Raw genomic sequence first — 13,143 nt, 5'->3', positions numbered from 1 at the left:
CAACTGATTTGGTTTCATTTCTTCCTACACATATGATTTAGCAAGACGGTATTTGTTATTTGAACCCGACCATGCTGAGAGTTTCGAATAGTTTTGGCTGAGAAGATTTCAGCTCCCTGGATCATATCCATTGTTGTGAAACTGGAAATTATTAAGCACAGTTTTCCTATTTTGCTGAGCGTGCTTTCGGTTTCCCTTCTGAGTGAAAAAACACAAGTCATGTGTGTTTTCATTCAGACCAGAGTATTACCAGAACAATCACAGTGAACCCTAACTATTATAAATGCTTACTCCTTTCCAGGCACTGTTCTAAGTGATTCGCATCAATTGGAAAATCCCAGGTGATATCTAGTCTTACAGGTGAGGAAATGGAGATCCCGGGAAATAAAAATTTCCTAAACTCATGCTGCTAGTAAGTGATAAACTCAGTTTGGGACTTAACCGCTGGCACGATCTCAAATTTCTACCAGTCTCATGAAAACATAAGACCACATGCTCAAACACAAATCTGATTAAAGAGGGCATCAGGAAAGAAAACTTCAGTACGAGGTTCAGTGATGCTTTCTCAGAAAACTGTAAAAATAAACAAATAGCAAGCCACAGTCAATCTTGCCAGTTAAGAAGCATCTTAGAAAAGCTTCTGGTTTTCCTAGTGTCAGTTGCACAGGGTATAGACATGCAGGCAGATATAAATGGCTAAATTTTAACACTGGGAAAATGCATGAGTGAAGATGAATATCTCAGGAAGGATTAAGGCACATGTGTCTACGTGCCTCGGCATTTTGACTGTGATCGGAAGGGGACCCTGAGGCGATGGGATTCTGTTGGCGTTTTCCACGGGTAGGTCATGCTTTTCAATATGTGGCTTTCACAGCAATCTTTCCCGAAGGCCTACTGTGTGAAGGGTGACAGGGTAGAAGCTTCTAGGTGTTATGTTATGCATGAGTAATACAGCCACGAAAGGGGTGTGTTCTCCATCTGATTTTGTTGCTGTGTGCTAGACAGAGATGCAGACAGAGAGCAATATCCTGATCTACGCCCGTTTAGAGGGCTAATAAACAGGCAGAGGCAGTGAGGCAGAGAAAGGCACTGGCTGCCCTATTTCTGAGCCTTCGGTCTTGGCCCAGCTCCAACTTTCATTTTCATGAAGAGAATAACTGAAACTTAAGCTCAGTTGAGACTTAGTCAAAGGAGGTGTGTCCGTCGTCCCGAGTGACAGGTTGCTCAGGCACACATATAAAGTGAGTCCCCGAGCTGCAGGGCAGTCGCTGGCACCTGGCACCATGTGGCTACTCACGCCTCTCGGCTTTGCTGGAAAGCTGCTGGGCGCCTTCAGGAAGCAGCTGAGCTCTCTTTGGGGCAGCCTGGTCCCCCTGCTCCTCTGGCTCAGGTCAGCATTCTGGCTGGCAGGGACCGAAGGGGGACAGAGGCAGCAGGGCAGGAAAGAACTCAAGGGCACCCGACAGGAAGAGGAGGCCAGCGATGATCAGCCCCTCACTCCCACCAGTGTCAACTACCACTTCACCCGCCAGTGCAACTACAAGTGTGGCTTCTGCTTCCACACAGCCAAGACGTCCTTCGTGCTGCCCCTCGAGGAGGCGAAAAGGGGACTGCTGATGCTCAGGGAAGCCGGTGAGTCCCCAGGGGATCAGCCACAGGCTGAGGTGACAGGGTTTGGGGGCATTCACAGGCTGGAGAGCTTCTCCAGAACCTCAGGCATTTCCCATCACCAGGTGAGGTGCCATCTGGGAAGAGAATGCCAGGTGAGTTTGGGGATGGGTACCTAGGACGTCCCGAGCCTCAGAGCTGGCTGGCGGGTGGGTGAGGGGAGCAAACCCGCCCCTGCCCCTCGGTGCCCGGCTTCCAGTCTGCCTGGCATTCTGAAGATGCAGGGTGAGCAGGTTGTAGTCCGGAGTCTGTGCAAAGCACTGATGGACCGGGTTTGCCAGGAATGGTTAATGAGGACAGTTGAAAACAATCGCTTGGACTTAAGAACTGCAGTACTCGAGTCTTTCATTTTGGAATATGTATGTGCTCTTCATATGGAACTTTAGAGAAACTCGGTGTAACTCAAATGATGCAGTGAGTTTGCTGTCAGGACTTGCTTACAGAGCCTCACCCCTAGTAGCAGGCAGGCACCTCAGGCATCTCTCATGATCTCCAATGCAAAGGCGCCTCTGTCCTTCCTCCGCCTGCCTGACGGTCTTTCCCAGAGCACCTCCTAAGCGCGCAATCTCAGCAGCATCGCCCGTTCTCCCCCCCTCAACTGGTTTAGCTTTTTTACAGAAGTATAACATGCATGTGCAACGCTGCCCACATCCTGAGGGCATGTCTGGGTGAATTTGACAGAGTGACCACTTCCTAATAAATAGCATGTAGATACAGGAAGGACACATCGCAGCGCCCAGAGTGCGTGCTTTGTTCCAGCTATGCCTTTCCCCCGCCCCCCAAGAGTTACCACTAGCTTGTAACACACACAGGTGGGTTTTGCCTGACTTTGTACTTTATGTCCTGAAACCATACAGTTTGCATTTTGTTGGATCTGACTTACTTTCTCCCTGTTACGCTTGCTCAGTCCGCCACAGCTGATCCAAGCGCAGACCCGCCTCGTCAACCCCAGTTCCCAGTGGGGTCTCGCTTAGGGCCTCACCATATCTCATCAGGACTGTTGCATTTCAAGTCACTGTCTCTGCTAAAATGTATTTTGATGCTTTAACTCCCCCACTTAACCCTCTCGCGTGGCTTCACACCCCGCACTTGCTAGCACAGGCTGGGCAAAGCTCAGCATTGCCATCAGCGTGCCCCACCCCAATGCCTGACATCCCCTGTGCAGGGGACACATCACATCACACCCACTCGCCCCCAACACATGCATCATCAAGCCGGTGGCCTTACTGTTCTCTCTTCCTGGGATGCAGGCCACCCCAATCTCTGATAATGATGTTGTCACTCGCACAGAGAGCTTCTAGTGAAGACTCAGTGAACTGAGTGGAACTGAATCAAATTCAAAACGAGCTCCCATATGACTGTATCACTGTATAAAAATCTGAATTTCAAGATACTCCGGGTCTCCGAGTTAATCATGGTGCACAAATCTTCATTTCCTCTACTCCTGCCTCCACTCCACCAAAATTACAGAAAAATCATTGAAAGAGGGGGGAATAAGCCGTAAGAAATGACCATAGTTGTTGTAACTGATTGGTGTACCCCTGCACCTGCTGGGGGAACGGCTGCTAGAGGCTCCCTGCCTGCCCTGTGGAACGCAGGAAGCTTCAGGAACGGGAGCCAGGCTGGGAGTGAGCAGGCAGGTGTGAGGCCAGAAGCAGCCAGATCTGCTGCTCTCCCTGTCATGGTCAGGCGAGGCCTGTCATAGAATTCCCAGGAAGAGAAAAAAGTAAATTTGAGAAGAGGTGGGAATCGCATAAGAAAAATTCCCGCAACAGAGAGGGCTGTGTTTTTTAGAGTGAGGGTCTTCCGAGTGGCCCCAGCCATGGACAGGGACAGATTCTACGAAGGCACATCATCTGACATTTCAGAACATTAGAAAGAAAGCTTCTGGAAGGGAAAAAGCCATATACTTAAAAAGGATGATTTCTAAGAGTGTTATCAGACTTCCCAACAAGAATATTAAAACCTAGGAGACAATAAGCAAAGCCCCTAAAATGCAGAGTGCAAAGCAATTTCACCCAGAACATTACATGTGGCCAAACAACCGATTATAAATCTATTTTAAAACATACAAGCCCTCACTTTAATTCATAGTTTACATTTTTTCAAGAAACACCAAAAATAATTTTCCAAAATAAGGGAATAAACCAACGGAAAGGAGGTCAAGGATTTTCCAGGACAAGAGGCGTCCAGGGCATGGGAAGAGGAAAGGGCAGTCCCAGATCGGTGCAGAGCGACCTCCCAGGGCTGAGTGACCTGAGAACAGCCATTCTGGGCTGTTCTAGATCGGAGCAGAAGGGTTTTTTTTTGTGTTTTTGTTTGTTTTGTGCTTTACAAGTCTCTGGGCTGCCTCTTTGCACCCTTGGGCTTCTAAGCAATTCTGTCATCTGTGTAACTAATTCCCTATGTTACAGTGCATCTATTTTAAAATGGGGGGCGGGGGAACAACTTCAAGAGATGTTTTCATCCTAGTAAGACCCTGGATTACATACATGGTGCTCCCATAAAGTGGGGTTGACGGGGAACTGGGGTTAGAGAATGCAAGGATAATGAGAAGTTCTATTTCATTTCTGTTACATAGAAAAAATAGGACTTTGGCCACTAAAATAATAATGGATGTGTGTGGAGTGGAAAAATAGAAGGAACCATGTCTATGTTGCCTCTCCCAGGTATGGAGAAGATAAACTTTTCCGGCGGAGAGCCTTTCCTTCACGAGCGGGGTGACTACCTGGGCAAGCTGGTGAAGTTTTGCAAAGAGGACCTTGGTCTGCCCAGCGTGAGCATCGTCAGCAACGGCAGCCTGATCAGGGAGCGCTGGTTCAAGAGTTACGGTGCGTTGCGTCACGTGACGCTCGGTAGTCCTGCTAAGATTTTTGTTGCTGTGTTTCCTTCCATCCTGGGCCTTGGGCCAGGCCTGCGGGGCACCGGGAGTGGGGGAAAACCAAACACCCTTATTCTAATCTCTTTTCAAGCTGTGCTTGGAGTTAAATGCATTTTAGTTCTGTAGGGCTCTCAGTAAACAAGTGTGGCCAGACCGATAACAGAAGACATGAGTAAGTGACTCCTCTGCACGTTTCGGTGGGGTGAGTAGGAAGAGCTGAGGCTGTAGCTCAGCCACCCGGGGGAGCAAAGACACAGCTTACGGTTGTGCAAGCCCTGACCTTGTTGTTCGTTTGCATACAATGTGTAGTTTTTTTCAAATACCTACAGAAATAACAATTTTTTTGTTAGTCTGATAGGAAGTAAGCGACTGAACAACAATGGTCCTTCTCACTGTTTTTGGAACCTCTGGTTTCTGTAATTGGAGAGCAGGTTTAAGAATTGACTTTGTAGTCAATTCTGCATAGCCAAGAGACCTAGGAAAACACAACCTGGTCAGCTGCGAGAACTTGGCAACGAATGACTGGGCGGTAAAGAATGCCTGTGCTAAGAGTACGGAGGTCACGGAGAAAACAAAAGGAGGAATGAAAAAGGCAGTGAGTAATAAGGAGTAATAAGAAAGTGATGGGAGAGAGACCAAAACAAAGATAACTGTCATCAGCATTTTCTGGGCTCAACGACCCACTATCACAGCTCTCAATATGCTGTGTGGCAGGGAGGGGCCGGGCACTTTCGGGGTCCTTCACCAAACTCCCGTTATCTTGTCTTCCTCCGCATCTAACATGGTTGTGCCTGACATACAGTCGGAGCTCTATAAATATTTACATGATGAATCAGATATATAAAAGATGTCAAGCAGAAGCCAAAGAGTGTGGCAAAAAATATTAGGGTTCTTCTACAGAGCAATTTTATTCATGTGATGAGAAAAGAAGTAAATCTGTAAAGGCTCACAAATCCAAAGTAGCCACCTGTCTCAGAAGTTGCCTGGTGAGATGCACAATTCATGAGGAACCTGATTTAAGCACATTGATAAATGCTCACACACATACAAGTGCAGAGTTTTAGAACAATCTAGTGTAATTGTCTCCATCATCTCGTTAGTTGTATTTTTTTCAAGATTATTTTACACAGGAACCAAGTATAATGCACATTTCAGTGAGTTTTGTGAGTAGGAGGAAAAATATTGTGCTGTTGTTTTTTAATTAAAGTACAAGAGAGTCATATTTTATCATAAGGAGATATGAACCTTCAAAAGCTTGGTCCTTGGATGGGCATGATTAAAGGCGGCCCTTTTCCCCTCAGGTGAATATCTGGACATTCTCGCCATCTCCTGCGACAGCTTTGAAGAGCAAGTCAATGTCCTTATCGGCCGTGGTCAAGGAAACATCAACCATGTGGAAAATCTTCAAAAACTGAGGAAGTGGTGTCGAGATTATAAAGTGGCCTTCAAGATAAATTCAGTCATTAATCGATTTAATGTGGAAGAGGATATGAGGGAACATATTAAAGCACTGAACCCTGTCCGCTGGAAGGTAAGTGCACAGTGTTGCCTTTTTTTGTAATTAAACAAACAAACAAACAACAACAACAACAAAACATTCAGGGGAGAATTGCTTCAGCGAACTGAAAAACGATAAGGGTCCAGAGAACCCTGACCCTGTGGCGCTGGCCGGGGGGCCGAGCCCTGGCGCCTTCCATCTCCTGTTGAACTTTAAGTTACCCACATCCCCTTGGCCTCAGTTTCCCCTCCTGAAAACCAGAGCGGATTCCCTTCTAGAACCTTGTGAGGATAAAGGCCAGAAGATATAGTAGGTGCTGGCAGAGATGTTCTGAAGACCATCTCCACAGAAAGCCTAAGCTGTATTTATTTATGAACTAGAATAAGACTGGGTTACTTTTTTAAAACTCTTGGATTATTTATAAATGGCTATTTGTTCTTCATAAATTCTGTGAATACACTTTTCATGGAATTATTAAACGATCTCGAGGACAAGGCCATCCTCCAGTTGTAGCAAAATTCATTCACCAAGATGCGTGCTTTAGGACTGATTCCACTGTCAGCAAATAAAATGTCTGAAGTTCAAAGGCACACATGCCGATGGCAGGAATAGCACCCACCATGTGCAGACACTTGCACATAATTATAAATGAAAGCTTCCTTCCTACCCCTCGCTATTTTTCAGGTTCAACTCAGGGAACCAGCTTCTCAGACCTCACTCCATACCCACCCTGCTGGGGGGGTGAGAGTGGGGCGGACATTAGCAGGGGGCTTGCATGAATGTGTGTCCCCAGCCAGCTGCCCTAGGGGTTGGTATGTAGCTACCCAAAGCCACGTCTGTGCCTGGATGCAGAGTCGATGCAATGAAGGATAAGACATAGAATTTAATCTCGTAAGGATTGCCTCATTCGCTCCAGAGCTGCCTTTTCAAACTCCTGGCTTTTGTGGAGGGAACGGCTTCATTGCGTCCTGTTTGGAATGCAATTTCCTCATTCGGCCACTGGTGTCCATAGTTTGCACATTGATGTAGATGTGACTTGATGCCCCCGGATCAGGTGCCTGTTGTTGTGCAATTGCTCATGTGGTTCAGGAGCTGGTTTTCTGCCAGGGAGGCCCTGGGCTTACAGCCTCCATTAGCAGTACCCAGCGCTGAGCACTCCTGGGAGGTAAAGGCCCTGTGGTATGGTCAGCCAGAGGATCTGCTGTCAGCTGTAGGCTTGCTCAAGCAGCAACCGAGTGGGCTCAACCCGGCCCTCCCCATTCAGTCCACCACCTGCCCCCTCCCAGCACACACACACACTGCTCTCCTTCAAGAACCTGCACCTGCTTTCTCCCTAGAGGCCCTTCCATTCTAGCTGGTGGATTTTGGAGCCAGAATCAGCAGGGAAACCACCCACGGGTGTCATCACCCGTCTGACACTCGAGTCAGCTTGGGATGCCAACCTGTGTGGCAAGCTGCCCTCCCTGCCGGGCTCCTCTCCATGTCCTGCGCCTGGACTGGTGTTGGGTGCTGTGGGTGCAAAGGTCCGTGGGGTTCCCTCCTGAGATGCTCGCAGCCTACCAAGGAAGACAGCCAGAAAAGCAAACAGGAGACTGTCCACGTGACTAGGGGCCGTGCAGGCAGATGTCAAAGGCCTGGGGAGCGCAGAAGAAGGGGTGACTAGGCGGGGAACAGGGGAAGCAAAGAAGGAAAAATAGGGCATTAAAAATTGCTTCTGTGCTGGCTACAGTGTAATCAATAATCAATGCTGTGTAGAATTCCCTCCTTACATGAAAAGCCTGCAGACCTGGGCTCGGGACCAGCTCTGTCACTGATCAGCTGCCACCTGCTGTCACCTTGAACAAGTCCCTGGAACTGAATTTTCCTTTTCAGACAATGCATTTCTTATGATGGAATTATGCATTGCGCACACACACACACACACACACACACACACACCTATTTATTTACTTAGAAGAATGTTGAAAAAGACTATCAATGGCTTTGGAAGGCTGTCCTTATATATTAACTGAAAAACCAACATATTCTAGAGGCCTTAAAAGGATATATAAAATATCAGTGGAAATGACATTTTGAAAATATTTATTTCTTGGTTTGGGGATTTGAAAGGATTTGTTCATTTTCTGGATGCCTTTCTACGGTCCATAGTTCCTTCACTAAATATCTGTTATTCTGTAGTCTGAAAACATTAGATTGTAAGGCTAGGTCAAATATCATCTAGACCAGTTTTTTAAAGTTTATCTTTCAGGAATGTTTGCACTTCCTAAATTTCAGGGAGAGCTCTCATTTTCTCAGCGCGTTGCCTTTCTAGAATGTTCCTTAGTTCAAGGAGTCTTCTTACTTAAGAGATGAAGCTTGGGTCTGGGGAAAACGAGGTTTGGGGTAAAAAATGATGGAAAGCTCCTTGCAAAGCAAATAGTGCATTTTTCTTTGTTTCAGGTCTTCCAGTGCCTCCTACTCGAGGGCGAGAATACTGGAGAAGACGCCTTGCGGGAAGCAGAACGGTTCCTCATTAGCGACGAGGAATTTGAGGACTTCTTAGAGCGCCACAGAGAGGTGTCCTGTTTGGTGCCGGAGTCGAACCAGAAGGTTGTATGATGATGAACAGTAAACGCTGTTTTGTTCACACACCATTAGGTTGACCCCAAAGAGGACACTCTCCTGCCAAGGAAGGGCTCCACGGTGCCACTTGGAGGGTGCATCATGTCGGATGGGACCTCAGGGCGGAGGTCCCACGTCCACCCTGCACCTTCCAGCTGGGGCTTTGAAGGAGCCCAAGGTGGTGCCCTGCCCACCAGTGGGTACAGTGGTGGCGAGGAGAGCTGGTATGAGATCGGTGGTGACCTCTCTTTATATAATGCATACATTCACAAAGGGGGAAATCAGGTGCCTGGTGGCCAGAGCCACTGGGGATGTTATACAGTAAAGAATGGGGCTCCCCCACATTGAGGAAACAGGGGCATTCACCTGGAGATTCCGCTGTCAGAGGAGTTCTCAGAGCCACATCGGGCCCGGTCCCTGTCTGCTTGGGGCTGAGAGTCCAGCCTGCGTGAATCCGTTGCAATCTGAATGGACACAATGTGCCTCTGGAGACGTGTGTTAGGTGGGGGTGGCTCATGAGGGACATGCGCAATGACGCTCAAGCAATTTAAGAAAAGCTGAACCCAGAAGTAATCACACACACACACACACACACACACACACACTTTGTAAGACAGAGTTGAGCGTTCATACTAAAAAACACACTTGAAACTAAATTTGTATTTAATCTCTCCTTTGCAGATGAAAGACTCCTACCTTATTCTGGACGAATACGTGAGTATTTCTAATGAATTATAAAATTATCATTTAAAATTAATTCAGCCAGAGTTATAATGGGTGCAATCATTGAGTCCACACTTGCTCTTTTTAGCCAGCATTTCCCATGTTGATTGTCACTGATTGGCCTTAATATGCTAGAGCCCTGACTTCACTGTATCCAGTTCTGAGCTTGGCACTTGGGCAGGCACTAGCTTGACCCAGTCCCTGTGTTTGCACTAACTCCAGGCGATGGTTTCTCCCCTGTGGCTATGGGCCCGTGGATGTCACATTGAAGCTGACGTGACACAAAGCAGGCCATCTTGGGCTAGGGGTTCTTTGGCGACAGGGCACCCAGGGCACTTTAGAGGGAAGTCACATCACACTTTACATACTTTTAATACCTCAGTTTCTGTCAGCTCACCCTCTGATAGCCTTGGCTTTGGTGAGAAGAGGTTACAGTTCCTCTCCAAAAGCTGCTGACATTACCCTACCCTCAAAGGAAAAGGGAAAGCCACCTTTCTCAACACTGAAAAACATATCGCTTCTCCCTTTCCTCTCTCTCTCTCTCTCTCTCTCTCTCTCTCTCTCTCGATTCATAAACCACTAGCACATAACAAGTAATTCCATTCAAAGACCTGTATTTAAGAAATGAGCCCAACAAGAACCATGGCTTTAGTATTTAAATTGAATTTGGTGTTTTGAGAAATGCTTATTGTGCCTTTTGGTATTTTATTATTTTCAAGTTAGTCCAAGATACTTCACAGCCATTTGATTTTTGTCACTATGAGCTTTCTTTATGGGCATAAGGAGAAAGATGATAATGCGAATGTTCAGCTGGTGGTTTCAAGGTAGAGAGGTGAATTCAGACAGAATTCATTTTGGGAAGCCAAATTATCACGATTGGTTGGAGATTTTCACCAACCTTCCTCCACCGACTGTCTTCTTTCACACAGTTGGAACAAACGCAGAGGTTCCAAAATTTGCTTTTGGCAATTTACGAACATTTTGATTCCACGAGTATTACTGGAGCGCCTACTAAACGCTCAGGGTCAGTGGTAGGTCATCGGCGTACGAAGACCTCATTCCTGCCTGTATGGTGGATGCTTACGTATGTAAACCAAGAGTCTTCTCTGGGCTTACAGGAGTCTTCCCCCTCTGGTGCCTCAGCCTCTGTAGCTCCTTCCTTATGATTCTCTCTCCCTTCCTCTAAAGGAACTTTTTATTAATATATATTCATGCCTGCACAGTTTTTACTCCAACAACACCGGTGACCTGCAGTTTCCCAAATACACCATGCTGTTCCCTGCAGCTCACCTCTGCAAAGCATCCTTTAGATGTCAACAGTTTTTGAAAGCCTTTCCTCATGACCCCACCCCCACCACCACCACCAGTGGAGGGACACACAACGTGTATACATTTCTGTTTATCACGCACTTAATTGATGGAACGAGTTTACGGGGCTTAACAGGAGCTGGTTGAGTAGAGAGGTGGGGTCCAAGGAGTGCAGCGCCCTCCGGGGAGGATCTGGCCCACAGCTCTCAGTAACCATTTGCTGAGATGATTGCAATATCAACCATCATTTTGGATGAACCCTCAAAATTGAGTTGTACAGGATACAGTGTACAGAAAGGCCCCCCAATATCGTCATGAATTTCTGTCTAGATGCGCTTCCTGAACTGTACAAAGGGGCGGAAGGATCCTTCCAAGTCCATCCTGGATGTTGGAGTCGAAGAAGCTATAAAATTCAGTGGCTTTGATGAAAACATGTTTCTGAAGCGGGGAGGAAAGTATACGTGGAGCAAGGCAGACCTCAAGCTGGACTGGTAAAGGCGGACAGCGGCACAGCCTTGGGCCCACGTGGAGCCCCCGCACAGACTCAGCGCACCGCCGCCCTCGGCTGCCGTGCTGCTGGGTGGCACTTCTCAGGGGTCCCCAAGCTGATTTTCTGTTGCACTTGACATCTGATTCTCTGCGGTAACCGAACACATCACTTGGATAATCAAATTTCATAGATGATGCAGAACCCATTAGCTTTAGTTAATTAGTTTATTTTGGGATTGGTTAATTAGTTTGTTTGGTATTGGTTTGAGCCTTGTTTACTGTGACACCTGTATTTCCATTTTGAAATAGTTTTTTTCCAGTTCACTCATATGATACTCAAATCTTTTCTGCTAAATACCAAAATGCCAATTTTCACATCTGAAAAAATTGCAAAATATCTACCCCGATCATTTCTGCTTGTAGTAACGCTTTCCTTTTCTGCCCTTACACCATTGCAATCCTGGACTTTCTCCCCAGAAGTTCAGAAATAGTCAACAGATATTTCAAAGGATAAGAAATGATAATCTTATCAGTCTTCAGTAAGTACCCAGGACAGTCCAGGCATGACTGCTCGGGCATGGCCCCTGGCCCACGCTGACTATTCCATGAATGTTAGCTATCTCCCTCCCTCTCTTTTCTCTTTTAAGATTCTTAGCAAAACAAGATACACTTTTCGTTCCATGATGAAGTCGACAAGGGGGTTAGTGCTTGGGCTGCTGTGTGAACCTAGTATTCAAGCCACATGAGTCCGTGAAGCAGAAAGATGCGAGTTGATGTGAGGGGATGGTTGTCCCCATATCTCTGCACTGCCATGAGCTGCCCCTGAAAAGCACAGGACGCAGCCTATGGGAAAGACTGCGATGATGAGTGTAGAGTACACTGGGGTTTTATATACGTAAAGCTGTGGCACAGTGTAACTTTCTCAGTTAGCTCCGCCTCACTTGAAATATGATATAATCTAGGTCAGCAAGACAAGATCCAGTGCCTTTCTTTTCTGGCCATGAGAAAGCTCTGCAGGGAAATTGTGACTTAGACTGGGTCAAGGAACAGAGTCTCCTTCTAGAAAAATTACATGCAGTTTGTTTATGTAACCTAGATAGTATCTCAATGCCTGCAAAATAATAATTTCCTGTCATTGTTTCAAAAAAAGAAAAATCATGGAAAATTTTTTGCCCAAGCAGAGAAAACATGTGAGCCAGCACCCAGCTGTCATCCCCCTGTGCGTCACTAGGAGGCATCTAAGTGTTGCCTGATCGCATGAAACCACCAAGCCTTGCAGGTTTTGAAAGGTTTGTTCCTTGTGATTATTTTTCCTCAGAAGAGATAGTCCTACTTCAAATTTTAAGTCACTACAATTCAACTGAAATGTGTTTCTGTCCCATTGAGTTGTTATGCATTTTTAAAGTTATAGTTTTACTTTTTAAGAGAAAAATGAATTAGAACGTTTTTTTCCCTATGGATTTTGATAGTGTCTAATCTATGATGATGTTAATATAATCAGGATAAACACAAAACAAGTTTTTTTTTACTTAACATGAGTGTATTTTGCTGATTTTCACATTATTCAATAATAGTAAGTTCAGGGGCGGCTGGAGAGTTCAGTTGGTTAGAGCGCAGGCTCATAACACAAAGGTTGCCAGTTCGATCCCCACATGGGCCACTGAGATGCGCCCTCCACAACTAGATTGAAACAGCTACTTGATTGGAGCTGATGGGTCCTGGAAAAACACACTGTTCCCCAATTAAAAAAAAAAAAAGTAAGTTCAAAAAGAAAGATCAAGCATGTGAAAGCACCAAAGACATTGCCTAGTAAGTCTACAGCAGGTGCTCAGTCAGTATTACTTAAAACAAAATCTGAATCAGAAGCCCAAATCCTCTGAGTCAGAGTGAATTTTTCTCAAGCTGAGGGAAACTGTATTTCTCTTTCTCCAAAGAGAAATATAAAACAGAACAAAACAAACAAAAAAGCTGCACT

The 13,143-nt window shown here is 46.2% G+C and overlaps 1 protein-coding gene across 1 annotated transcript; it reads left to right on the top strand.

Annotated features, from left to right (window-relative positions):
• The first annotated feature begins 1,213 nt into the window (after positions 1-1,213).
• RSAD2 (radical S-adenosyl methionine domain containing 2) lies at positions 1,214-12,840 on the top strand. The gene is made up of 6 exons (XM_019646276.1): positions 1,214-1,632; positions 4,338-4,499; positions 5,851-6,080; positions 8,487-8,636; positions 9,330-9,362; positions 11,010-12,840. The coding sequence occupies exons 1-6, from the start codon at positions 1,284-1,286 to the stop codon at positions 11,172-11,174; spliced, it is 1,089 nt and encodes a 362-aa protein (XP_019501821.1). The 5' UTR covers positions 1,214-1,283; the 3' UTR covers positions 11,175-12,840.
• Positions 12,841-13,143: the final 303 nt, after the last annotated feature.

Source organism: Hipposideros armiger, unplaced genomic scaffold (genome assembly GCF_001890085.2).
Source record: "Hipposideros armiger isolate ML-2016 unplaced genomic scaffold, ASM189008v1 scaffold_100, whole genome shotgun sequence".
Lineage (NCBI taxonomy): Eukaryota > Metazoa > Chordata > Mammalia > Chiroptera > Hipposideridae > Hipposideros > Hipposideros armiger.
Note: the sequence above shows the minus strand (reverse complement) of the source record. Positions and strands in the feature narration are given on the sequence as shown.